General features: G+C 45.1%; 1 protein-coding gene across 1 annotated transcript in view; it reads left to right on the forward strand.

Moving 5' to 3' along the window:
• Positions 1 to 245: 245 nt before the first annotated feature.
• The window catches only part of ATP10D (ATPase phospholipid transporting 10D (putative)), a 78,905-nt gene continuing 53,290 nt past the window's right edge, over positions 246 to 25,860 (forward strand). Inside the window, 3 exon segments of the mRNA XM_048508724.1 lie at positions 246 to 384; positions 21,387 to 21,708; positions 24,922 to 25,116. Coding sequence (XP_048364681.1) covers positions 21,431 to 21,708; positions 24,922 to 25,116 — 473 coding nt within the window. The 5' untranslated portion in view covers positions 246 to 384; positions 21,387 to 21,430.

Genomic DNA, 25,860 nt, shown 5'->3' on the forward strand with positions numbered 1-25,860 from the left:
TGTTGGAAGTCGGTCTGAGCCCCATTTGTCGGGAAAAGGCTTGGTCAAAATCGAATGCATGAATGAATGAATGACGTGCCCCAGAGCCAAAGGGGCGCGGGCGCGTCTCCCCAAGCGGGGTGGTCGGAGTGGGAGAGGCGCCTGCCGGAGACGTCAGAGGAGGCGGAAGCCGAGTCCTCCTCCTCCTCCTGCAACTGCTCGTCACGTGTGAACGGGCTCCTGTGTTCCCGCCCCTCTTGGTTTGTGTCTCTCCAGCCGGGCAGGCAGCAGCAGCGCTCAACTGGCTCTGATGTGAGGGCTGGAGCGGCTGCGCAGACGGAGCTCCGTAGCCAGAGCCGGTGGGATCGAGCCCCTTCCTCTGCGATGCGCTCCGAGGGGCGACGAGTAAGGGAGACCTTTTTACGCTTCCCCTGCCCTTCTGCCCTGCCTGGGGATGGTGCTTGTGATCCCGCCGGAGTGCTTTGGAGCGACTCTCGGTTCAACATCCTTCAGGGATCTATTGGAAATTCCCTGCAAAACGCACCGAAAGTTAGATTCGACATTCTTGAGTTAACCGAGTGTTTTGTTTCATTCATACCAGGGATGGGGGGAATCATTAGTCTATCCTGCTGTCGAGCCCCCATAGCCTTTGGGAAATTCTGTTCCTTCCCTGTAGCCATCTGGAGAAGAGCGTGCGCATTGGACCAGATGAATTCTTATATCAGTTGAATGTGTTGCTTTCAGGGAGAAAGGAACCCAAATCTAGATCTATCGATAGATGCTTCCAAAAATGCCTTGTCTCAAAGTTGACTTTGTATGTGCTGAAGTTCCTGCGATTTCAATATGTGGGAGCTTGGAACATGCACATGCTGGAAAAAGTCTGTGATCCTTTTGTAATAATTAATATTTCTGGGTAGGGCATTACCACCACCACCACCACCCCCCACACACCTTTGTGTAATGTTGCCTGAAGTCTGCTGAACTGGGGAGTAGGCGGCAACACAAAAAGGAAGGATGGTGGGAGAGAAGACCTGATTCCGTGGCATGTGGAGGCTGGCTGGCTGCTCTGTTCTTGTCCAGATGTGCTACAGATTGCCAGGACCAGCGCCTGGCATTTGTATGCATGAAGTGCCATGAAGTATGCATGAAGGGGGGGATATGATTGAAGTCTGTAAAATTACGCATGGGGTAGAAAATGTTGACAGAGATATTTTTTTCCTCTTTCTCACAATACTAGAACCAGGGGGCGTACATTGAAAATGTGGGGGGGGGGGGAGGGAATTAGGACGAATAAAAGGAAACACTTCTTCACACAATGCATGATTGGTGTTTGGAATATGCTTCCACGGAAGGTGGTGATGGCCACTAACCTGGATAGCTTTAAAAGGGACTTGGACAGATTTATGGAGGAGAAGTCGATCTATGGCTACCAATCTTGATCCTCCTTGATCTGATATTGCAAATACCTTAGCAGACCAGGTGCTCGGGAGCAGCAGCAGCAGAAGGCCATTGCTTACACATCCTTCATGTGAGCTCCCAAAGGCACCTGGTGGGCCACTGCAAGTAGCAGAGTGCTGGACTGGATGGACTCTGGTCTGATCCAGCAGGCTCTTTCTTATGTTCTAAGTCACAGCCGACTTATGACAACCCAGTAGAGTTTTCAAGGCAAGACACATTCAGAGATGGTTTGCCATTGCCTTCCTCGACCTAACGACCCTGGGATTCTTTGATAGTCTCCCATCCGATGACTAACCAGATCTGACCCTACTTAGCTTCTGAGATCTGACGATCTCAGGGCATCTTTGTGTGTAACTTTGCCATCAGATCACAGCTGACTTTTCAAGGCAAGTGACATTGGGGGGTGATTTGCCATTGCCTTGCCTCTGCATGGGCTGAGAGAGTTCCAAGAGAACTATGGTTGGCCCAGGGTCACCTAGCAAGCTTCATGTTGAAGAGTGAGGACTCAAACCCGTTTTTCCAGGTTAGAAGCTACCGCTCTTAACCACTACACCACACTGCTCTCCTTGCGAATTTACAAGGGTGAAATTGAGAATTGCCAGCTTGCAGTCTGGAGTTTCCCCATGCTGTGTTTAAGAAATGGTTGCTCGCATTCCCTCTGCCCCTTTTCCATGCACAACTTGTCTTGTATTTGCTTGACATTTTGTTTGTCCGAACTTGATGTCAAATTGGAATAGAGCAGTGATGGCGAACCTATGGCACAGGTGCCAGAGGTGGCACTCAGAGCCCTCTCTGTGGGCACGCACAAACAGAGTTCATCATGTGGGGGAGAAATTGCCCCCCCACACACACACACACACATCTAGGCTGGCCTGGGCCGCTGGGCTCAATTATTAGCATTAAGCCTAAGACCTAGTTTTGGGGAAGCAGTGTAGGTAACCCTGTTAAGCACTTCTAAACCCCACTGATTTTCATGCAAAGAACTAAAGCGTGATCCTTTACCTGGGAGTAAGCTCGGTTGCTGGCAATGTGGCTTGCTTCTGAGTAAACCCTCCTAGGGTCGTGATTCACCCGTTCGAAGAGTTGCATGGTTGCTTCAAAGCAAAGCCAACAACTACCACCAAGCTTACTCCTAAGTAACGCACACCTCAGAGCCAACCGTTTTTTCTGAACTAAAACCTCAGTATTCGGGTTAAATTGCCATGTTGGCACTTTGTGATAAATAAGTGGGTTTTGGGTTGCAGTTTGGTCACTCGGTCTCAAAAAGGTTCGCCATCACTGGAATAGAGGGAACCTGGCAAAGAACACGTTCCTAAGTGTGCAGGGTGCCTGTTTTGCATTCAAAATCTTCCAGTTTTAATCCTTGGCCACTCCAACTAGATTATTAGGTAACAGTTGATCTTGTCTTTATCTCAGACCCTGAAGATCTGCTGCCACTCCAAGTAGTCAATATTAAACAGGGCGAACCAGTGAGCTGGCTCTGACCCTCTTCTGCCTATAAATGGCAGAAGGTTACTGCTTCTCATTTCAGACCAGTGGACGAGAGAGCAACACTTAGCCCTGTTCCTGTGGCAAAAATAGTTTGTAAAGAGGGGCATTGTGCAAGAAGTTTTAACTTCTGTGAGGCCTGTGGAATCATGTCCCATCCCAGATTTCATGTGAATCATTCTGTGCCAACTGCTGCCGTTATGCTCTCTCTCTCTCTTTTGTCTCTGATGTATTTTTTGAGGGCGAATATATCACACAAGTTGATATCTTGCAACCGGGGTTCCCTACGCAATCCCATACATGTCATGGCAGCTGCTGACACTTTTTCTGGCGTCTGCCAAGTTTTTTTAGGAAGAGGGTGGGTCTAGATAGGGCTTTTGCCAAGCAAGACTTTTGACTATCAGAGATTTGATCGGCTATTCAAATTTTAAAATATTGCTTTGGTGGCAGCTGTCACCACTTCATCTGCACTGTCACCACTTCATCTACACTTCATCTACGTTGAAGTTAAGCTTTCATTCTGTGGCAGGCTCTGCTCCTGTGGCAGCCATTTTGTTGATGCATCTACCAAGCCTTGATAGAATTCCAAATGTGCCCACAGACTCAAAAAGCTTGGGGGAACTTGCCTTGCAACATAAGAGAAAGTGTAGTATGTATATGTGGTGTGTTTGGCTGAAGCCCAAAGGCCAATTGCCTGGTTACAAACATATGGAAGATGCCTAAGGGCAAATATGTGGCACAGGTGACTATCTAGGTACTCAGTTGAGAAGCATCAGAATTTTCCTCTTACCCTGTTTCCCCTAATATAAGACATCCCCGAAAAATAAGACATAGTAGAGGTTTTGCTGAAGTGCGAAATATAAGGCATCCCCCAAAAGTAAGACATAGCAAAGGCTCATTCCACACATGCAGAATAACGCACTTTCAAACTGCTTTCAGTGCTCTTTGAAGCTGTGCGGAATAGCAAAATCCACTTGCAAACAGTTGTGAAAGTGGTTCGAAAACGCATTATTTTGCATGTGCGGAAGGGGCCAAAGTTTTTGTTTGGAAGCATGCCCGACGAACAGAACACAGAAAAATAAGACATCCCTGGAAAATAAGACATAGCACATCTTTGGGAGCAAAAATTAATATAAGACACTGTCTTATATTCGGGGAAACACGGTATATAACTGCGCATATACAGGATGTTAAAAATCTTACCACCCAATCTAGACAATGGAGGTGGCTGAGGAGGACATTGCTACCTCGCCACCCCACTGCCTTCAGAGGGCTTTCTGGAGGCACAGGGAGAGAGGAAACAGCAAAAACCCTTCCCACCTTCAGAAAGCCCTCCATTGGGGCCAGTGGACTGTCTAGGGCCAGGGCTGTGATGCAATTGGCCACAAACCTGGGGAGAGTCGACTGACGTCAGCTCCGCCCTAGGGAACATCCTGGCCTTCTTCCGCCATGCCAGCGTCCATTCTGGATGGCAGCACAGCTCTGCCACAACCAGGACTTCCAGGGTTTTTTTTACCATGGCTTTAAAATTTCTGGAAATTTTACATCTCTACGGCCCCTTCCGCACATGCAGAATAATGCACTTTCAGTCCACTTTCACGATTGTTTGCAAGTGGGTTTTGCTATTTCGCGCAGTGAAATCCAGCTGGAAAGTGCATTGAAAGTGGATTGAAAGTGGATTATTCTGCAGGTGTGGAAGGAGCCTATATGGGTCCAGGTAGTTTTCAACAAGCAGCAGTGGCGTAGTGGCTAAGAGCAGTGGCTAAGAGCAGGTGCACTCTGATCTGGAGGAACCGGGTTTGATTCCCAGCTCTGCCGCTTGAGTTGTGGAGGCTTCTCTGGGGAATTCAGATTAACCTGTGCACTCCCACACACGCCAGCTGGGTGACCTTGGGCTAGTCACAACTTTTTGGAGCTCTCTCAGCCCCACCTACCTTACAGGGTGTTTGTTGTGAGGGGGGAAGGGCAAGGAGATTGTAAGCCCCTTTGAGTCTCCTACAGGAGAGAAAGGGGGGATATAAATCCAAACTCCTCCTCCTCCTCCTCCTCTTCTTCTTCTTCTTCTTCTTCTTCTTCTTCTTCTGTGAAGGTCTGAAGTTGTGGATGTCTTGCTCCATAATGCCCCTCCAAAAACTATTGAAACCGAGTGTGCTTTAGAATAAGTTATTTTAATTGTATAAATTTCCCTATCACCAATACATGTTGGAATGCCTTTGTTGCTTAAGAGCGTAATAGTAGTTGCAAGAAATGCAGAAGCTTGTGGATTTTTCTTGCATCATCAAACACGTGAACCCTGTTCTTCCTTTCTTTTTTAAATTTGTTATAAATAAGAGCTGAGTTTGAACTTTTGTAAAGTAGCTGTAAAGGGAGAGAACCCAGTTAAACCCTGTTATTTTCAGGATAAGGAATGTCTGCTTTGTAATGGTTAAAGAAGAATCACAGGTTATTCCTGCTTAAAAGATCCTCAAGGAATAAAGAAAATTACATTCTTTTTTGTGCAATAAGGTTTTGTTATTATGGGAGCCGTGACTCAGTGAAGAGAGGTTCCATGTTGTAATTGAATTGTGCTGCTGCTCACTGAGATGTTTTTACAAGGATCTTCCTGTAATTGTTTAGTACAATTTAGTACAATAAACAACTCAGGGTTTCTTGATTTACATTCTGATTTTCCATCTGACCCAACAGACTGACTATAAACAGTGCAATCCTAAAAAAAGTTTCTCCAGTCTAAGTCCGCTGATTTCAGTGGGCTTCGACTGAAGTAACTCTACATAGGACTACACTGTAGGTGCGTAACCTCACATGATTATGTCCAGTTGCAGTAATTGCTGCTCATACTTTTCCTCTTTGCTAACTAGAGTTCCCAGATCCTTGCCATGGGATGCGCGTGCGCGCGAACACACACACACACACATACACACACACACACACCCCAGCCACTCTTGTTTCTCTTGTAAAAAACAGTGACGCCTCATGAATTTTCAGCCTTTTGAGCAGCTTTCTCTACAATTATTTCTGAATGACACATGCTCCACTGTTCTCCTCAGAAGCTAAACCTCTACACACAAATAAATGTTTCTGCAGACAGAGCCTTTTTCATTTGAAGGGAGCGTCAGAGACATAGATTAGTGCTGAGGCATAGGCCCCTTCCGCACAGGCAGAATAATGCACTTTCAGTGCACTTTGCAGCTGGATTTTACTGTGCAAAATAGCAAAATCCACTTGCAAACAATTGTGAAAGTGGATCGAAAGTGCATTATTCTGCCTGTACGAAAGTGCCTAGTTAGAGGCAGAAATTAAGTCTGGTGGGGAAGGGAAAAAAAGTGTGCATTTCACTAATTTCTACAGATTTGTTTATTTGGGGCTCCGAAGGCCCCTTCCGCACACGCAAAATAATGCGTTTTCAAACCACTTTCACAACGGTTTGCAAGTGGATTTTACCATTCCGCACAGCTTCAAAGAGCACTGAAAGCAGTTTGAAAGTGCATTATTCTGCATGTGCGGAATGAGCCTTCGTTCTCCTTTCTATATCTAAACCATCTCCAGTATTTTTAGGACCCTGAAATGAGGACAGAAATTGACAAGACCACAGTTTGTACCGCTGGGAGGAGCCCGGTTGGAACTGTAGAACTGTGGGGCAGCCGTATGAACTGCTGTTCTAGAATCTGAACACAGTGGTAGTTGGTTGGTGGCGTTACAGCTGCTCTGGAGAAGAAGTGCCCGAGTTTGAGTTTGGTCGCTTCAGGACAGGCTGAGGTTTCTGATTCTGGAGGGTCTTATGTCAGAGTCTTCAAACGGTTGTGAATCCGAAGATACAACCTTGCTGCTGCCTCTGTGACAGTCTCCATACCGGGCCCATCTCTCTCTTCCCAACCGATCCCATCACCACCCCTTTCTCTGTTGCTCTGTACTAGATTCCCAGTACCACTTTCTACCCCTGCTTCTCCTTTTCCCCTGCTTCAGCCAGGGTCCTATCCCAGCCTTTAGTGAACTGGATGATATTTCTTCTCTCCAACTCTCAGCTGCTGCTAGTTCTCTCTTGTTGGGTATACCTGATGTGCTTGGAGTCTGTTGGCCACTGGTGTGGCTAGAAAATTGGTTAGGGAAGGGAGAAGAGGACGCCTCTCTGTTGTGGCCAGGAATGCTTTTTAGCAAATCAAATTCTGCCCATCTTCATAAACATAAAGGAGCCTTTTTATTGGTTCACGGGCAACCGTTTTGCCACACAGATTTGGAACTAGAGTACAGTTTGGTTTTTTATGTACGCATTTTGGGAACAAAATGCTTTTGGCTGTTTGATGTGCCTTCAACATGAGCCTGAGATTTTGATTCCTAAAAATCGTGGCTCTTGCTTCGGAGCTGACAGGATCAACAACAGGTAATTAATGCGTGCTTTTTTGTTGAGGGATGGAAATGTCTTGGATACACGGTCATTTAAAATGTGGGATTGCTGGCATTTTAGCATTTAAACTTGTCCTTGGCAAGATACGGCTGTTTTGGAGAACTGAAGGTAATTGTCTATCCCCTAATTGAACTGGTGAAAAAAAGAGGCCACATTTGTGTATGGCTGTCATTTTTCTTCACAGCATCTCTGTATTTAGCAGGTACATTTTTGGAAGGATTTTGCCAGGTCCTGCCGTTGCATTTCCCAAAGCTGTAACTGACTTTCTTTTGTCAGACAGACGTTAAACAATCTTTGGTAAGAGCTGTCATATATAGACCATAATTCCTATGCATTGCTCTCTGCCCATAGATCAGTGGTGGCGAACCTATGGCACGGGTGCCAGGTGGCACTCAGAGCCCTCTCTGTGGGCATGTGCAGAGTGCCCCCCAATACACATCTAGGCTGGCCTGGGCCACTAGCCTCAATTATTAGCATGAAACCTAAGACCTAGTTTTGGGGAAGCAGTGTAGGTAACCCTGTTAAGCGCTGTTAACCCCACTGATTTTCATGTGCTGAACTAAAGCATGATCCTTTACCTGGGAGTAAGCTCGGTTGCTGGCAATGGGGCTTGCTTCTGATTAAACCCTCCTAAGGTTGTGATTCACCCATTGGGAGAGTTGCATGGTTGCTTCAAAGCAAAGGCACCGACTACCACCAAGCTTACTCCTTAGTAACGCATGCCTCGGAGCCAACCGTTTTTTCTAAACTAAAACCTCAGTTGTCGGGTTAAATTGCTGTGTTGGCACTTTGTGATAAAGAAGTGGGTTTTGGGTTGCAATTTGGGCACTCGGTCTCGAAAAGGTTCGCCATCACTGCCATAGATCAACAACTCTGCAAACTAACACCTGTCATAGAAGCAGAACTGGGTGTGTAGCAGGTTAGCAAAAGCACTCTTCCCAAGATCACAATGTTCTCCGTCCTTTACAGATTTTTTGGGGAAGGGTTTATTGCCAGGAATTCATCCTGTGAATTGCTACATGCAACACTGGAAATACCCAGTACTTAAGACAGGCAGAGTGACAAACTGCTTAGCACATATATTTTAATTTGCAGAAGTGGGGAACCTAGAAATAGAAAATACAAATTTTGCAGTAAAGAAAAGAAAGTGCAGTTGGAAATGGTCACGTCCAGTCACAGCAGGAGAACTATCCACATATTTATATATTGAGTTAAACTTTATGGCATTGAAAACATTGAGTTGCTCAGTGGTGTATTATCATCACACACTCTGTTGTATATTAACTGTGGGCATAATTCATCTCAGTGTGTTCATTAAACAATTCATTTATTTTATTTACTTCATTTATACTCACCTTTTCCTCCAATGGGGACCCACATCAGTTTGAATTATTCTCTTACCTGTTCTGTCCTCACAAAACCCCTGTGAGGTAGGTTAGAATGAGAAACAGTGGGCTTCTCTGATGGCATGGAGATTTGAACTTGGACGTCCCAGATACTAGTGAACCATTCAAATTGCTTTACAGCATCTAGTGCTCATCATGTTGGATGTGTCTACAGTATATACAGTATCTAATGTAGATTATCTTCGGCCGTTTCCGCACGAAGGCGACGCTGGGACCGTCCGCATGGACGGTCCTGGAAACAGCCGGGCAGCCGGCGCCACAGAGCGTCGCCGAGGCCTGGGACAGGCCCCCCTGGCCCTGCGTGCCTGCTCCAGCGGCGCAGGGCAGGGGGGCGTGTCCCCAGGCCTCGGCGACGCGCCGGAGGCCCGGGGACAAGGTAAGTGCCGGGTGGGGGCGGCGTCGCGAAGCCGCTGCCGTTCGCTCGGCAGCGGCTTCGAGGCGGCGTTTCCCCAAAAAGAGCGCTTCCAAGCGCTCTGGGGAAACGCCGGCTTCGCGACGGGCGGGCGGCGCGAGGGCGGCGCTGCTGCGATGCAGCTGCGCCCCCTGTGCAAATGGCGGCCTGGAGACGGCGTTTTTACCGTCTCCAGGCCGCCATTAATTGCCCGTGCGGAAACGGCCTTACATAAAAATCTTCATACAGGCACATTCTGCAGTAAATCCTTGCCTTGAAAAGCAGTTCAGTAATTCCAAAAGAGAAAATATTGTGTAGGAGTTTGTTTTGTTTTGTTTTTCCTCTTAAACTCTCTTTTCAACGTTTTTTTCCAACTTTCCCTTATGAGACTTACAGCAACAGATAAGAAAGAAAATGAACTAACGAATTTACTGTTAAACCATAACCAATTTACAACAGTTCTGATCAACTTCTTTGCAAACTTTGTAACTATATCCAGTCTTTGAATTAGTAAGAAGTCAATGTTCTTAAAAACAACAACAAACTCATTCTTATACTATTGAGAATTACAAGCGTAGGCTGTTCTTCAGGTTAAAATCTGTTCCAGTAAATTATAAGCAGATGCCATCTTTGTACAGATAATGACTGTACTCATCTATTGCCTTTTCTTAACTGCTTCCAAGCTGCTTTCCCCCTCCACAGCTATGGTTAGTCAACATTTCTTGAGCCAGATTTAAACCGTTAGTGGCTTGTATTGTTTCCAGTGGTTTGCAGCTAACAACCTTCCAGCCACAACCAAATCTCTTCAACTAAATTGTCATAATTCTGCTCTAATGGTTTCTCTGTTTGGCCAAACATATTCAATTCAATTCAATTCAATTCAATAAGCCTTTATTGGCTTATACACGATAGTTCCAGTTAAAATATAGTTCCAGTTAAAAAAATACAGTTCCAGTTGAAAAGTGAATAGTAAAAAACTTCGCGTTTGTCATACATTCAGTTTACAAACTTCTGACAAAAACTTTGCCACTATAAGGCAACAATGAAAATCCTGACAATTTAAAAGCGTAACTACTTTATCTGATTCAGTATAATCAATCATAGGGTCTATAGCTTGGGATAGCAGGCTGGATCGGAGTTCTTGGTATAATACGCAGTTCAGGAGAATGTGTGGGATGGAATCCAGCTGTCCTATGCTACAGGTACAGAGCCTCTTATCGCTTGGTAGACCTTTAAGTCTTCCTCTATGTAGCGGAGATGGCATGATGTTAAATCTAGCCAGCGTATAGGCCAGGGGTCTTCAAACTATGGCCCTCCAGATGTTCAGGAACTACAATTCCCATCAGCCCTGCTACTTGGCCGTGCTGGCAGAGGTTGATGGGAATTGTAGTTCCTGAACATCTGGAGGGCCATAGTTTGAAGACCTCAGGTATAGGCTCTCCTATGTACGGGATTGGCCAAACATAATTAATACTGGTAAACATTTCACTTTATGAGCTATGACTTCACCTAATAGAGTACATACTCGGACATTAAATTGTTTTAATGGCAGAATAAAACCACCACATGTGGTGAAGAGAGCTTCTACCTTGGTGACATCCCCAACATAGATCAGAGACATTATTAAATAACTTCCTTAATTTAACCTAGGTGTGATGCCACCTAAACAATCATTTCAAGCCATTTCCCTTTATGTTCATCTCACTTGATGCGACCAAGATATCCTTATAACTTTTCCCACTGATCTTTTGTAATCTCTCGAATAAAATATTTTTGTCATCCCTGCTTTTATGGTGGTGCCTTATAATTTAATTGTAAAAATGTCTCATAGAATAACTCCAGGAATCCTTTTGGCAACTCAGAATACATCATTAACTTCTCAAATGTATTCAGTGGTTGAAAAAAATGTCTACTGTTTGGGCTAAATAGCAGATAATACCTTTGATCTGTTGATACTGAAGTTCTGGCAAAGGATTGCCCTCTGCCATTTTTCTTATCTTGTCCCATGGACTCACTCTCTCATCAATCAAAAAACCGATGAATTGACTCAGACTAATCTGCTCCTCCTCCTCCTTCTTCTAGGGCTGTATTCCCGTTGAGGGGGTTAGCACTGACATTTTCTTCACCAAATAGCTCGATTTTGGGCATTTTCAGGGGTAAGGTTGACAGCACGCATGTCTTCAGCAATACTGTCCATCCACCGCTTCTTTGGTCTTCCATGTGGGTGGTGGCCTCCAGGGTCAAAGTTTAGGGCCATTTTTGCAACAGAAATCTCCTCCTGGCTCATCATGTGCCCATACCACCGGAGCCGTGTTTCCCTCATTTTCATTGTAGTTGGTGTAAGACTAATCTGCTCCCATTTATAAAATGATCCCAAAAGCCTAGCTTGCCTAAAATATTTGTTAGGAAGCAGCGGCATTGGAGAGCCAGTATAGAGTAGTGGTTAAGGTGTTGGATTAGGACAGTGTTTTCCAACCTTTTCGAGGTCAGGGTACCCTTGACCTCACTCTTCATATCTCACAGTACCCCTGCCGCCACCCTCCACCTTCCCCTCCCATTGCCCCTGCTTGCCACACCCCCCACCTTCCCCTCCCAGGGTGAAGGGAAGCACTGGGGGTGGTGGTGGCTGCTGACCTTGTGGCAGGCCCTGCCCGATGGGCCAGCTACATGTCCTTGCTGGCGCCGGTGGGGGACACCACAAAAATGATAGGGGGTGGTAGTGTTGCCACGGTACCCCTGGGACATGCTCACGGCACCCCAGGGTACCACGGAACCCTGGTTGAGAATGGCTGGATTAGGACCTGGGGAACTTAGGTTCAAATCCCCACACTGCCATGGAAACTTGCTGGGGGACCATGCGCCAGTCACATGCTCTCAGCCCTGACCCTGGCTAGTATTTGGATGGGAGACCAGTCGGAATATCAGGGTCATAATGATAGGACAGGCAATGGTAAACCATCTCCAAATGTCTCTTGCCTTGAAAACCCTACGGGGTTGCAATGAGTCAGCGGTGACTTATTGTGAAAAATAAAGCAATCAGTGGCATTAGAGGCAAAACAAAACTGTTCAGCATGTCTGTGTGTATTTCTTCCATGTGGAATAGATAGAGGACCTTGCAATACTTTAGCACTTTTTTGTATATTATCTGTTGTCTCTCTTCAGGTCCAAATAGTTGATGTTATGTTTAATCCTCCTTGTTGTAACTGCCATTTCCTTTCATACCTCTGAACCGATACTGCATTGCTATGAGTCTTGTGGCATGGCAATAGTTTTCTGTTGAGAGCACAGCCAAGCAATATCTCTTTTTGGGGGACTGCATTGCTGTTGTATTTATCAGTGCCTTTTTGTTCCCATATAAATTGATCAGTCATCTTCTGGGTTTGGCCTAGAAATTCTTTAGGGACCTGTACAGTCCTAGCTGTGAAAAAAAGAAAAAAAAACTGTGGTAGTCATCTTTATTAGTGTAATGGTGCTCAGCCATGACAGGTTGAGTTTAGACCATTTATTTGAATCACATTCAGCATTTTTTAATACCAAATTTAGATTATTGTGAACTAATGAATCTAGCTTTTCAGAAAAGTTGACTCCTTAAAACCTAATATTTTTAGATTTCCATGTAGCTCCCAAGACGACGACGACTTCTTCTTCTTCTTCTTCTTCTTCTTCTTCTTCTTCTTCTTCTTCTTCTTCTTCTTCTTCTTCTTCTTCTTCTTCTTCTTCTTCTTCTTCTTCTTCTTCTTCTTCTTCTTCTTCCTCTTCCTCTTCCTCCTCCTCCTCTTCTTCCTCCTCTTCTTCCTCTTCTTCCTCCTCCTCCTCCTCCTCTTCTTCTTCTTCTTCTTCCTCTTCCTCTTCTTCCTCCTCCTCCTCCTTCAGGTTAACACCCCATATTACCATTTGCATTATAGCAAGAAACTGAATGATCAAAATATGGGTATACACCCTGACATGCAGTCAATCCAAAGCAAGAATCCCAAGCCCTGTTTGTGAAAAGCTGCTACCCAAACCCCTGTAATCATCTTTAAAAGGGGGATATAATATTCATTTTTGCCTTAGGGCAAACTGAAAGTTCACCTGGAATGAACCATGCTGCCTTTGACCTGATGTAAAATATTAATGAGGTCATTCTATATTGTTGTACAATTACTTTGTGACCTCTCTGGGCATGGTCAACTGCTTCCTTTGAAGAACTGTAATTGTCCCAGAGAACATCAATTTTTTTCTTCTAGTTTATTATGCTATGGAAATTCTAGCAATTAGGATCAGTGGCCTCTGAGGCAATTTGTATCAAATTGAGAGTAGTTTCAAGGGAGAATCAGAGGTTAATAGTTACTACATGAATTGTGTTGGACACCAGGATCAGGAAGGGATTTTTTTTCTTCCTGGTGACATTTAATTTGTGACTTTGGGGTTCACCCTTCTCTCTTCCTTTTGTCAGGCGCTTGGTATATTCAATGGAACCATTCCATTTTGTCTGATTTCTTGATGTGTGTGTGTATTCTATATCTGAATCCTGAAAGATTATTTAAAAGTAAGTCCTACTGGTTTTAAACTGGGTTAGTGCAGCTGACACATGTCTTGAATCAGTGTGATGTAGTAATTAAGTTATCAGACTAGGATCTGGGAAACCCAGGTTCTAATCCTAACCGTCATGGAAGCAAGTCACACTCTCAGCCTAGCCCAGGGGCGTAACGAGGCAGCCCTGGGCAAACTGTAGCCCTGGGCAAAACCTGAGTTGGATGCCCCCCCCCCCCCCATGGGCCAAATTTTTTTGCACCAGGACATTGGTGCCTCGTATGGGTTCTTGCTAAGAGATGGGGCTACTCTTGAGGGTCCATAACTTTGGACCCCTGAACCAAACTGGGGCACCTCAAATCCTTGGGGCGTCATCATGATAGTTCCAGATGATATCCTGAACAAATTTTGCCGATACATCCAAAATGCACCCCTGCAGGAACATCCTAGAAATTTGCCCAATAATCTTTGTTCTGCATTGAGTTTTCGCATTGTTGTCAATGGGGTTGTAGGATGTGGGGCACATTTATGAAGGCACAGTCTCAAACTTAAACTATCAGGAGACTGCTCCTTCTAATGCCCCCCCCCAAGTTTGGTGCAGTTTGTCTAGGGGCCCAAAGTTATGGACCCTCAAAACTGTAGCCCCATCTCCTATTAGCTCCCATTGGAAACAATGGGGGATAGGGGCACCTTTGGGAGTCCATAACTTTGGACTCCCTGAACCAAACCTCACCAAACTTGGGGGGTAGCATAAGGACAGTCCCCTGATGATAGGCTGAAATTTTGGTGCCACTAGCCTAAAAACTGCGCCCCCTGCAGGCCAAAAATGGAAAACCACTAAAATACCCAAAAACCAACCCAGCATTTTGATGCCCCCCACAAGGTGATGCCCTGGGCAGCTGCCCACCTTGCCCAATGGGCATTACGCCAGTGGCCTAGCCTACCTCTCAGGGTTGTTGAGACGATAAAGTGGACGACAGGAGAATGATGTGAGCTGTTTTGGGTCCTCAATGGAGAGAAAGGCAGAGTGTAAATAAAGTAAATAAATCAAAGCATGAAGGTTGATGGTTGGGATGTTTGCCTTAGATCAGAAAAGTAAGACAAGAAGGGTATAGGACAGTGATGGCGAACCTTTTTGAGACTGAGTGCCCAAATTGCAACCCAAAACCCACATTTTATCGCAAAGTGCCAACACAGCAATTTAACCTGAATACTGAGGTTTTAGTTTAGAAAAAACAGTTGGCTCCAAGGCGCACGTTACTCAGGAGTAAGCTTGGTGAAGCAACCATGGAACACTTTGAACGGGTCGTGCCCAGTGGCCCAGGCCAGCCTATATGTGTGTGTGTGTTTGTGTGTAGGGGGTGATTTTCTGCATCCCCCCATGATGAACTCTGTGTGCACGTGCCCACAGAGAGGGCTCTGAGTGCCACCTCTGGCACGCGTGCCATAGGTTCGCCACCACTGGTATAGGATAGTCATTACTAAGGACTTTAGTCCGATAGCACCATGATTGGATATTAATCAGTAGTAGTAGTAGTAGTAGTAGTCGTAGTCGTCGTAGTCGTCGTAGTCGTAGTAGAAGCAGTAATGTTTGGCTTATGATGAAAAAACTTATGCTTTCTGTAAAAAAAATCACACTATGTAATTATTAACAATGCAGCATGATTAACTGGTTAGATTGGTCAATTACCCCTCTTAAGGGATAAAGGTGCATCTGATTTTTTAAAAATAATCCTTTTTAATAGGAAGGTACTTAAAACTATGGATGGCAAGCTGTGATTGCCAACAGGCCTGGAGAAAATATATAATATAGGCCATTTGCACTCTTGTGGCCTCTTTCATATTCTTTACAGGTTTACAGATACGTTCTTTACAGGTTTGTTTTTCAGTGACTCACATGTTTCCCCCTCTTCAGCAGTTACCCTGCCTTCAGATCAGAGAATCCCCATGGTTTCCCAAAGCTCTGAAAGTATGACTTTTATTCTCCCTTCACTGGGAAAGCAAAGGAGATCCGTATGGGGTTAGCTTTCCTTGGGTTTTCTTGCTCCTCCACGCCTTCTCCCACACCGCAGCAGCTCCTCCCACTCTTTGGGCCACCCTTTCAGAAGGATCAGGAAAGCATTTTAGAAAAAATAATTCACACTAATTAGCTACCACTGGGGTGATAGACCCAGTAAAGTTGGCAAGAAATTGTCGTGGTCTAGTAAACTAATGCTAAAACCAAACATGAAAGGGGAAGAAAGATGGCAGACCACCTCCCCAAATGGAAGTTATATGTAAACAGCGGAGGGGGGGGGGGGCAAAATGGTGGCTCAGTTAAGGAGGTGAACCCTGTGCTAACAAAAACTAGTAAGTCCACCAATGGGGGCTTCTTAGCAGTGGGGAGGCTTTTTTACAGTTCAAGCCTCCGCACACTGTTGGGAAGTCTCCATAGGAGTGTCGGGGCAGCACTGCATTAATGCTGCAGCCCACTGCCAAGTTTGGATGGGGCTGTAAACAGAAGTGGATTGCCCACAATTTAATCCAGTTTACTGGATTACTTGCCTGAGAAAGTGATTTATGCTGTAATAATATTCTTGGAATTTTGTTGTTGTTGCCACACTCAGAAAAGCAGGCTTGTAGCCTAGAACATTGCAGAACTCCCTTGGAAGACGGGCAGAGCAGGATCCTCAGTGTGGTTCCCATGGCCCCCCGGTGCTTGCTGACACTTTTGCTGGTGGTTGCCAATGACTTTTAGAAAATAGGCAGGGCTAGGTGGGGCATTTGCCCAGCAAGGCTGCTGTTTGGCATGGTATAGTGGTTAAGAACGGGTGGACTCTAATCTAGAGTACCAGGTTTGATTCCCTACTTTTCCACATGAGCAGCAGACTCTTATCTGGTGAATGTGATTTGTTTCCCCACTCCTACATTCCTGCTGGGTGACCTTGGGCTAGTCGCAGTTCTTTGGAACTTGCCCAGCCCCACCTACCTCACAAAGTGTCTGTTGTAGGGAAAGGAAGAGGAAGAAGTTTGTAAGCCACCTTGAGTCTTCTTGTTGGAGAGTAAAACGCAGTATAAATCCAAACTCTTCTGTTACAAGACAGCTTCTTCTTAAAATGTTGAAGAGTTACTGTGAGCATTGTACATGATCTTGCTCCCAGGCATTTTGTGGTTGATTCTGCCTCCTAATGTTTTAGCAGGAGCAGCAGTGGCGTAGGAGGTTAAGAGCTCGTGTATCTAATCTGGAGGAACCGGGTTTGATTCCCAGCTCTGCCGCCTGAGCTGTGGAGGCTTATCTGGGGAATTCAGATTAGCCTGTGCACTCCCACACACGCCAGCTGAGTGACCTTGGGCTAGTCACAGCTTCTCGGAGCTCTCTCAGCTCCACCCACCTCACAGGGTGTTCGTTGTGAGGGGGGAAGGGCAAGGAGATTGTAAGCCCCTTTGAGTCTCCTGCAGGAGAGAAAAGGGGGATATAAATCCAAACTCTTCTTCTTCTTCTCCTGCGGCAGCCATTTGGTGGTTATGCCTACCATCCTGTCTCAGAATTCCAAAGTGTCCATAGTGTCCAAAAGGTTGTTGGCCCCTGTGTTAGAAGATACTGAGCTTTATAAAATAAACTCACGGCAGTGGTTACTTTTATATGGCGAGTATTTCCATGTGTAGAGTACACCATATGGTTGCTTTCATTATGTGTTCCTGAAACTGCATCTGTTATTATGTAAAGCACTACCTTTTAAGAAACATATCCTCTTACTTTTTTCTCAGGAGCTTTTCGTGATGTTAATCTTCATGCGTGGCCTCCAGGGATGGATGGGCGTAGGTGTCTGTGCATCTTCCTGGTACAGGTCATTCCTGATTTGCACAGATTATCTATGACTGTTGATTAATTGTTTTAGGTAATGCACAGTAACTTTCTACTGTGAGCTACAATCTGAGTTGAAGATCCCCTCGGAGGTTTCAACTGCTCTTTGCTTCAAGCTGTAGGCGTGCTGCAATGGGGTTTTAAGAGTACTCTGTGAGTTGTTCATCTCACTCCACGCTCGCTGTGTTCAGTCCGTGATATGAAATCGTCAGCAGAACCCACACGGCTGCGATTCAGCAGCCAATTAAGCCAGAGTAGCAGGATAAAATGATGATTTTTTTTTCCCATTATGGATTTGGCATGCTGCGGGTGTCAGACAGCCACAACTTTCCTGGGCTTTTCTAATTCATCAAGAAGAATTAATTAGGTAATGTGATCTTGGTGTGCTGTTTATGTGTTATCAAGTCTCTCTCAAAAGCTGCTTTTGCTGCTGAGTCATGAATCGAGAGGGCCAGCTGTGCATTCCAATGGTTCCTTTTAAAATGCTGTTATTGACTTGGTTTAGCAGTTTCTCTGTTTGTGATGCCCTTAGTCACTTAGGAAGCCAGCATTTATTTATTTTTTTGCCGGGTGAATTATTCTCTGCCTGGCATTATAGGAGTGTTTGCAGCTATCAGGGAAACTGCAGAAGAGAGCATAGAAAGATACCTGTCCATAGTCGATTATAGCAGAGAAAACATATTCTGCTGTACAGATAATATGGAGCGGTGGCCTGTTCGCTATGGGTTTCAAGCAAGAATGCTGCTCCATCCCATCCCTCAACTAAGGTGTGGGAAAGGGGACCACCTCGCAGAAGAGGAAGTGTCCACATTTCACACTGCTGGGCAGGGGGCATACCAATGTTGTGGGGGGGGGGTGTCAGAGAGCGAAGGTTCAAAAGGCCTGCCAGACCTGACCTCACCCTCTTGTATTTTCTGGCCAATTATACCACCATGGAGCTGGGACAGGGAGCCCATTATCCTTGACCCAAATACCTGACTGCTCGGGGGAAACCACATGGCACAACTCCCTTGAGCATCAGCAGGTGCCTGGTGAGAAAGACAATTTGTCAGCTTGGGGCTCGGAACTAGAGCGGCCTCGCCCAAAAAATCGGGGCACTTCAAAAGCAGATATGAAATGTGTTATGCAGATATGAAATGTTGGCTGCTGCAGATGCTGACTGAGTGTAAAACTAATAAATTGGCCCTTGATTATTCCAACCAATTATATCTGCTCTCCTTATTCTACCTCTAACTGCAAAAAGAAGGCCAGTCTTGTTAAGCAAGATAGGCAACGTAGTACATGTCATAGAAGAGTCTTTGGTTGGTAATGTGCATTCCTAGGCCTTTTTTCTTTTTTGCTTAAGGTATTCAACATTGGTCATTACTGCATACATTATAAGAACATAAGAACATAAGAACAAGCCAGCTGGATCAGACCAGAGTCCATCTAGTCCAGCTCTCTGCTACTCGCAGTGGCCCACCAGGTGCCTTTGGGAGCTCACATGCAGGATGTGAAAGGAACGGCCTTCTGTGGCTGTTGCTCCCGATCACCTGGACTGTTAAGGCATTTGCAATCTCAGATCAAAAAGTTCAAGATTGGTAGCCATAGATCGACTTCTCCTCCATAAATCTGTCCAAGCCCCTTTTAAAGCTATCCAGGTTAGTGGCCATCACCACCTCCTGTGGCAGCATATTCCAAACACCAATCACACGTTGCGTGAAGAAGTGCTTCCTTTTATTAGTCCTAATTCTTCCCCCAAGCATTTTCAATGGATGCCCCCTGGTTCTAGTATTGTGAGAAAGAGAGAAAAATTTCTCTCTGTCAACATTTTCTACCCCATGCATAATTTTATAGACTTCAATCATATCCCCCCTCAGCCGTCTCCTCTCCGAACTGAAGAGTCCTAAATGCTGCAGCCTCTCCTCATAGGGAAGGTGCTCCAGTCCCTCAATCATCCTCGTTGCCCTTCTCTGCACTTTTTCTATCTCTTCGATATCCTTTTTGAGATGCGGTGACCAGAACTGGACACAGTCCTCCAAGTGCAGTCGCACCACGGCTTTATATAAGGGCATGACAATCTTTGCAGTTTTATTATCAATTCCTTTCCTAATTATCCCCAGCATAGAGTTTGCCTTTTTCACAGCTGCCGTGCGTTGAGTTGACATTCCCATGGAACTATCAACTAAGACGCCCAAATCCCTTTCCTGGTCTGTGACTGATAGCACTGACCCCTGTAGCGTGTATGTGATTACTTACCATGCGGCGGCTGCATGCTTTGCAGTGCAGTTTTCTGGCAGTTTTTCGTTTGCACATGGGTTCTCCTCGTGCAAAGTGTCCATAGCCGAGCCGAGCTGCCATTTTGCCTGTCCACCCCCTTCTCATTATTTCCATGCAACCTCCATTTGGAGAGATTGCATGTCACTTTCTTTTTCTGCTGTTTTCGGTCTCACATTGGTTTGGTAGACCAAGTCAATTTCTTGTCAGTTTCACTCCAATGATAGCTGTTTAGCATCCAACCCCCCCCCCCCCCAAACCCTTCTGATCCAAAGAGTGGGAGGCACTGTTGTGGTGTAGGCAAGGGAAGGCAGGGAGGAGCAGGTAAAAAACCCCAAACAAAGTTAAATGCATGCTGATCTCCTTTGCGTTCCTTGAAAAAGGAGAGGGGTGAAAAAACAGAGCTTTTGGAAACAGTGGAGATTTTCTGATCTGAAGGCGGGGTGACGGCTGAAGGGGGGAAATGTGTGCATAACCTAGAATCAAACCTGAAGGGAATGTACGTTGGAGGTGAAGGAAACCACAAGTGTGTAAATGGCGGAAATGGCCATTTCCTTTCCTTTCATCCTTGGAACAGCCCCATGAAGTGGATCAGGGAGCACAGTCCACATTAAGTGCCTTTCGGTTTCCTCCGTTTCAGTGCGAGAGTGTTAAACTCTTCGCTTATTTAGGTGGATCATGTTTACCCTTTGATTTGACATAGTACTGCATTTATTTGCATTTCATGGACTGATAGAAACTTATCCAAGGCCATCTTTGGGCGTTTCCCCACTCTCGAGGATCCCCCCTATGGCATCCCGGGCACCCACCAGGTCACCTCTGCACAGGGTCATCAAAAGGCGCCATTTACAAGAGCGCCAGGATGCCGCATGCTGAGGGGGCGCGAGAGGGGCAGTGTCGGGGCGGCTGTGCTGTCGCCCCCCCTGTCGTGGGGAGTGCTGTGGGACCCCACGCTACTTGAGTAGAGTAGCGTGGGGCTTCAGCTAAGTGGGGAAAGGCCCTTTCATGATAGAACTGGGCTTTAAGTGAAGGGCTCCCAAGTCCAAACCTTTTAAGGCTCTGGCCTTTTTGTGCAGTGAATAGTCATCAGTCTTTGATGTCTATTGTGGCCAGGACTCAGACCATCCAGTTTTCTAGCAAAGGAGAGATGAAAAATATGGAAAACCTGAACACATTAATTGAACTGTGTCATACATGTAATGAAATCAGAGTTTTCTATTTTAAATGGCGAATATCTAATGGATTAGGTTAATACTGGTTTTCTACTCATTTGTTTATCTCAGTGGTGTAGTGGTTAAGAGCAGGTGCACTCTGGTTTTGGAGAACTGGGTTTGATTCTGCACTCTGCCACTTGAGCTGTGGAGGCTTATCTGGGGAACTAGATTAACTTGTGCATTCCAACACATTCCAGCTTGGTGACCTTGGGCTAGTCACAGCTCTTGGGAGTTCTCTCAGCCCCACCCACCTCACAGGGTGTTTGTTGGGGGGGCGGGGGAAGGGAAAGGAGATTGTAAACCGCTTTGAGTCTCCTACAGGAGAGAAGGGGGGTATAAATCCAAACTCTTCTTCTTCTTCAAAATGAAAATGACACTTTCCTGTGGCTTGTAATATTTGGGTAAACTTCACCTTTTCTTTTCTTTTTAAACACAGTTCGGTAAAGGACACAGCCAGGTCCGCAGACCTCTTCGGAGAACATGGCGCGGCCGCTGCAGTGGGCCAGATGTCGCTGGCGCCGCCTGACTTCTGCAAAAGGCAGAGAGGATGGCAGTCCCAAAAGAGATCCCTCCACTCCGGGATGCGATGGGCAGCCATCCAAGACTGCCAGCAAGCACAGAATAGTTATACCGTGCCTGGAGCGTTTTAAAGACGAATATGAAAAAGTCTCAAAGCATTATGTGAACAACACATTGCGGACTACCAAGTACACATTGTGGTCTTTCATACCAAAGAACTTATTTGAACAGTTTCACAGGTAAAGTTCAGTTCTGCGAAATTACCAGAAAGATGGCCTCGTAGGTTCAGCTGTGGTTTACAAACTAGGGAGGACATCTAAAATTGTTCCCACTGCTCATTATTTTGGGTCAGTGTTCACTTTATTCTTCTTGTTTGACTACCTGCACTCACGTGCAAAATATGAAGTGGTAATTGGGCCGCAGTTGCATTCAGTGTGAGCATACAGCGTTTATTGTTTAGCTCCTTTGGGACTCTTAAATTCGACGTTCAAATTCAGTATGTGGGTGCTTCCTCCAGACACACTGATACCAGACAGGTAAAGAGGTGGGGCCAACTTCAAATTACTTAGGTCTCTGTTAGCAAGGAGGGGTTCCTTCTTCTAGCTTCCTCACTGTCTCAATGAATTTATTTATGTAAATATTTTTCACCTGTCTTTCTCCCAAAGAAGTCACAAAGCCTTCTGGTTTTTCCGTCTCCTCCTCCTGTCTTTTTAATGCAACTCTTCATCCATGGTTTTTGCTGACTTCCTTGCCGCTGTCACAAGCAGGTATTTATAAGCAGTTATTCTTGAGGATGGGTGATGGCTCAGTGGAAGAGTCTCAGCTTCGCATATGGAAAGTCTCATGTTCAATTCCGGTTATCTCCTGTTAAAACAGAACCAGGAAGTTGGTAATTTCTGGAGAGGTAATTTCTGGAGATGCCTGTCTGAATACACACTACTGACCTTGATGGACTGATGAGCTGATTGGGTGTAAGGGAGCATCATGTGCTCAAGCACTAACCAGGGCCAATTCTGCTTAGCTTCCATGATCTGACGAGATTGGACAAAGCGTGGGCCCTCCCTGTGGCAAATGTGCAAGACAATTCCTGGATAAAATTGTTTGCATTTTTCAGTTTGAACCCAGCAGTTCCGCAAAGTCCTATTCTGGTTTTCCTCTTAGACTCCTCCAAACTAGCTTCTTCTCTTTTTTTTTGTTTTTAGCAGATCTCTCCCGCACTCTTGAAGGAAGCTGTTTCCCTAAATTAGGTCTAGTTAAATTTTAAATTTTGGGACTGAGGCAGCTATAATCGCCCTTGTGGATTCCCAAGGCTGGGGGAATAGCCTTGTGGTTTCTTTCTTGAAATCTCTTAGAAGTTCTTGATTGTGGTATTCTTTTGTGACCTCTTATGGAATTGGAATGGGTAGGTGCTGTTGGGCAGTAGCATTGCTCTTCTCTGGGTAGAACGTAGAGAGAGGTTTTGGAGATCATTCTGCTTTGTAGAATAAATTATGAAGGTCTACAGGGTTCAGTTGTGTCTCCTTCACCCTTTAACATTGATAAGAAGCTGCTGTGAGAAGATGTGTGTAAGACTGGAGAGCACTTTCATCGGCATACTGATGATGACACTGCGTTTCTTCTTCTGGCTCTAGGTGGGGCTATTTGAACTATCAAGGAGCTTCTAATGGATTGGGTGAGGGCATAGGCGTAGCTGCCACGGGGACATCCAAGGACAAAAACCCTGGACGCTCCTGTGGGAGTCATTGGGGGGCAGATAAATTGCTCCCCCTCCACACTTCTGGAAAGGAGGAGGGGTGGACCTTGGCGCAATGTGTGTACGCTGCCCAGGCCAAGGCCTGCTGGGGCGGCGTGCGCACATTGTGCTGAGGCCCAGCCATGCCAGCCCCCCACCCCACCCCCCCACACCACTTATCTGAGCAGCCAGGTGGGAACTACACTTCCCAGGAGACTTTGTGAGCAAGTTGGGGCTCTCAGGGTGTCCTGGGAAGTGTAGTTTTGCAGCCAACTGAACTCAGGTAAGTGGGGAGGCAGGGGGCAGGAGATGGAGGGTGCGGCGGGGGGGGTCATTTTGCCCCAGGCACCATTTTGCCCCCCTATGCCACTGGGTGAGGGTGAATAAACTAAAGCTTAATCTAGGCAAGAGAAACTTGGTGGTGGGAGCTTTAATGGACCGGTTGCTGGAAGTATGTCTTGCTCTGGGTATAATTAGACCTTCTCGAAGAACCAGAGCTTTGGTATCCTCGTTGACACTATTTTGTAGCTGGAGCTGCAGGTTCTGCAGGGTGCCAATTCCACTAGATGCAACAATTTACAGGTACAGCAAGATCTTTTTGCTGGCATCCGTGCCTTGGTTACCACAAGATTTTAGACTTTGAAAGAGATTGCCTTTGAAGTCTGGACATTTCAGTTTGTTTCCAGGTACAATTCAGGGTGCTGGCTTTGATCTTTAAAGTTTTAATTTGCCTGGTTCTTCTATGTTTGTTTTAGTTCAATTTTACACATATTTTTGTTGAGTTTTTGTGTTTTATTGTTACCATGTTTTACATGTGTGTGTATGTTACTTTTTGGGTGTGAAAGCAATATGAACATTTCCCAGGCAAACAGCAAATAATTTCATTTTACGTAGAGCAGTATTGACTCTCCCTCCCCACTTCGTAGTAGTTAATTTGCTTAGGAATTAGAATTGTCCCATGTTGTATTTCTTTCTAGATGTGATTGATCTCTTGATCATTAAAACTGCCCGGCTTCTTTTCCAATCCTCTGTATAATAAAACAAATACGCTTAAAATGGTTTAAGTACCGATAAAGTCTGATCTTCCCCTCTTTCTTTCCATATATCTGGTATCGTGAATCTTGAAGGGTTTTTTTTTTCAGTTCCTGGCAATTTAAAAAACTTTTTTGCCATCAAATCTCTGCCTAGCAACCCTGGTATTCTTTGGTGGTCTCCCATCTAAATACTAACCAGGGTTGACCATTCTTAGCTTCCAAGACCTGTCAAGATTGGGCTAGCTTGGGACATCCAGGTCAAGGGAATAATCCATCTGATGACAAATAATTTCAGATATTCTACTATTTGTAACCCTCTACATCCATGCCAGGTTATATGCTTGTGTTAGCATAACATCTGACTGAAGCTGACAGAGATCCAGAAATGGTTAAGAAATGTACTAATTGGTTGAAAAGACGTTCAATACTGTTTTAATTAGTGTGAACAGGGTTTTTGATCCTACTGCAGTTTGCAGAAACTTTTGTGGTTTTTATCATTACGGAATTCATATGAAGTCATAACAGCATACTTCACTTGTAGAAGCAAAACTATCCTTACCAAACTATTTTAAACAAAAAAAACAAAGATAATTGCTATTCTTTCTCATGTGTCATATACAGACATTCCTCATCTTCAGTTCGTCCACCGACACCCACATCTTGTGTGTTCTTTTGCTTTGTTTCAGAGTTGCCAATTTATATTTCTTATTTATTGTTGTGCTAAACTGGATTCCAGTGGTTGAAGCCTTTCAGAAGGAAATCACAATGATACCTCTCTTGGTGGTTCTCTACATCATTGCAGTGAAAGATGGTATAGAGGATTACGGAAAGTACAAGTTAGACAAAAAACTCAACCACTCATTAACGCAAGTCTACAATAGGTAAGTAGATGAGAGCTGGAACTTTACTGTTGTGCTATCAGACTAGTAGTGCATCTGTCTCATGACAACCTCCTGGGATCTCTGTTATCGCTGTAGGGCAGTGATGGCGAACCTTTTAGAGACCGAGTGCCAGGGGCGGAGCAAGGGAAAACTGCGTCCAGGGCACATATAACACTTGGCCATGCTGGCAGGGCTGATGAGAATTGTAGTCCATGAACATCTGGAGAGCTGCAGGTTGCAGACCCCTGACTTAATAGAACCAAAGGTGCTTACTTCATTAGCCTTAGGTGTACATTAAAAGTATAGAAATGATCCCTTTTCAGTAATACCAGTCCATTTACCACCTGCTAAAGATAAGGATATCCTTCTGAGTAATTGGGGAAAACCAAAAGATTTAGTTGAAATATTAGTTGCATCCTATACTACAGCTAAGTTGTTAATTGCTGATGATTTCAACCCTAGAATTGGTCCTAACTGCAAAACTTAAGGGAGATTCTTTTCAAAATATTTGGCCTGCTCCATTGGCTTCAAGAAACAATGTCTATTTAAAAAAGCAATTAAGCTAAAATATGCATTGTCACACTTCCATAGAAGTACTAGTGCTTCCTTATTTCTTGGGTGTTTTGTTATTCTGTCAAATAATAATTATGCAGGCCTAAAACAAGAATTCACAAACATATTTTTTAAAAATACAATGGTTTCGTTTCTTCCTGTTTCCTGAAAAACAGAAGAAGGCTTGAGAGC

Source organism: Sphaerodactylus townsendi, linkage group LG10, assembly GCF_021028975.2.
Source record: "Sphaerodactylus townsendi isolate TG3544 linkage group LG10, MPM_Stown_v2.3, whole genome shotgun sequence".
NCBI classification, from domain to species: Eukaryota; Metazoa; Chordata; class Lepidosauria; order Squamata; family Sphaerodactylidae; genus Sphaerodactylus; species Sphaerodactylus townsendi.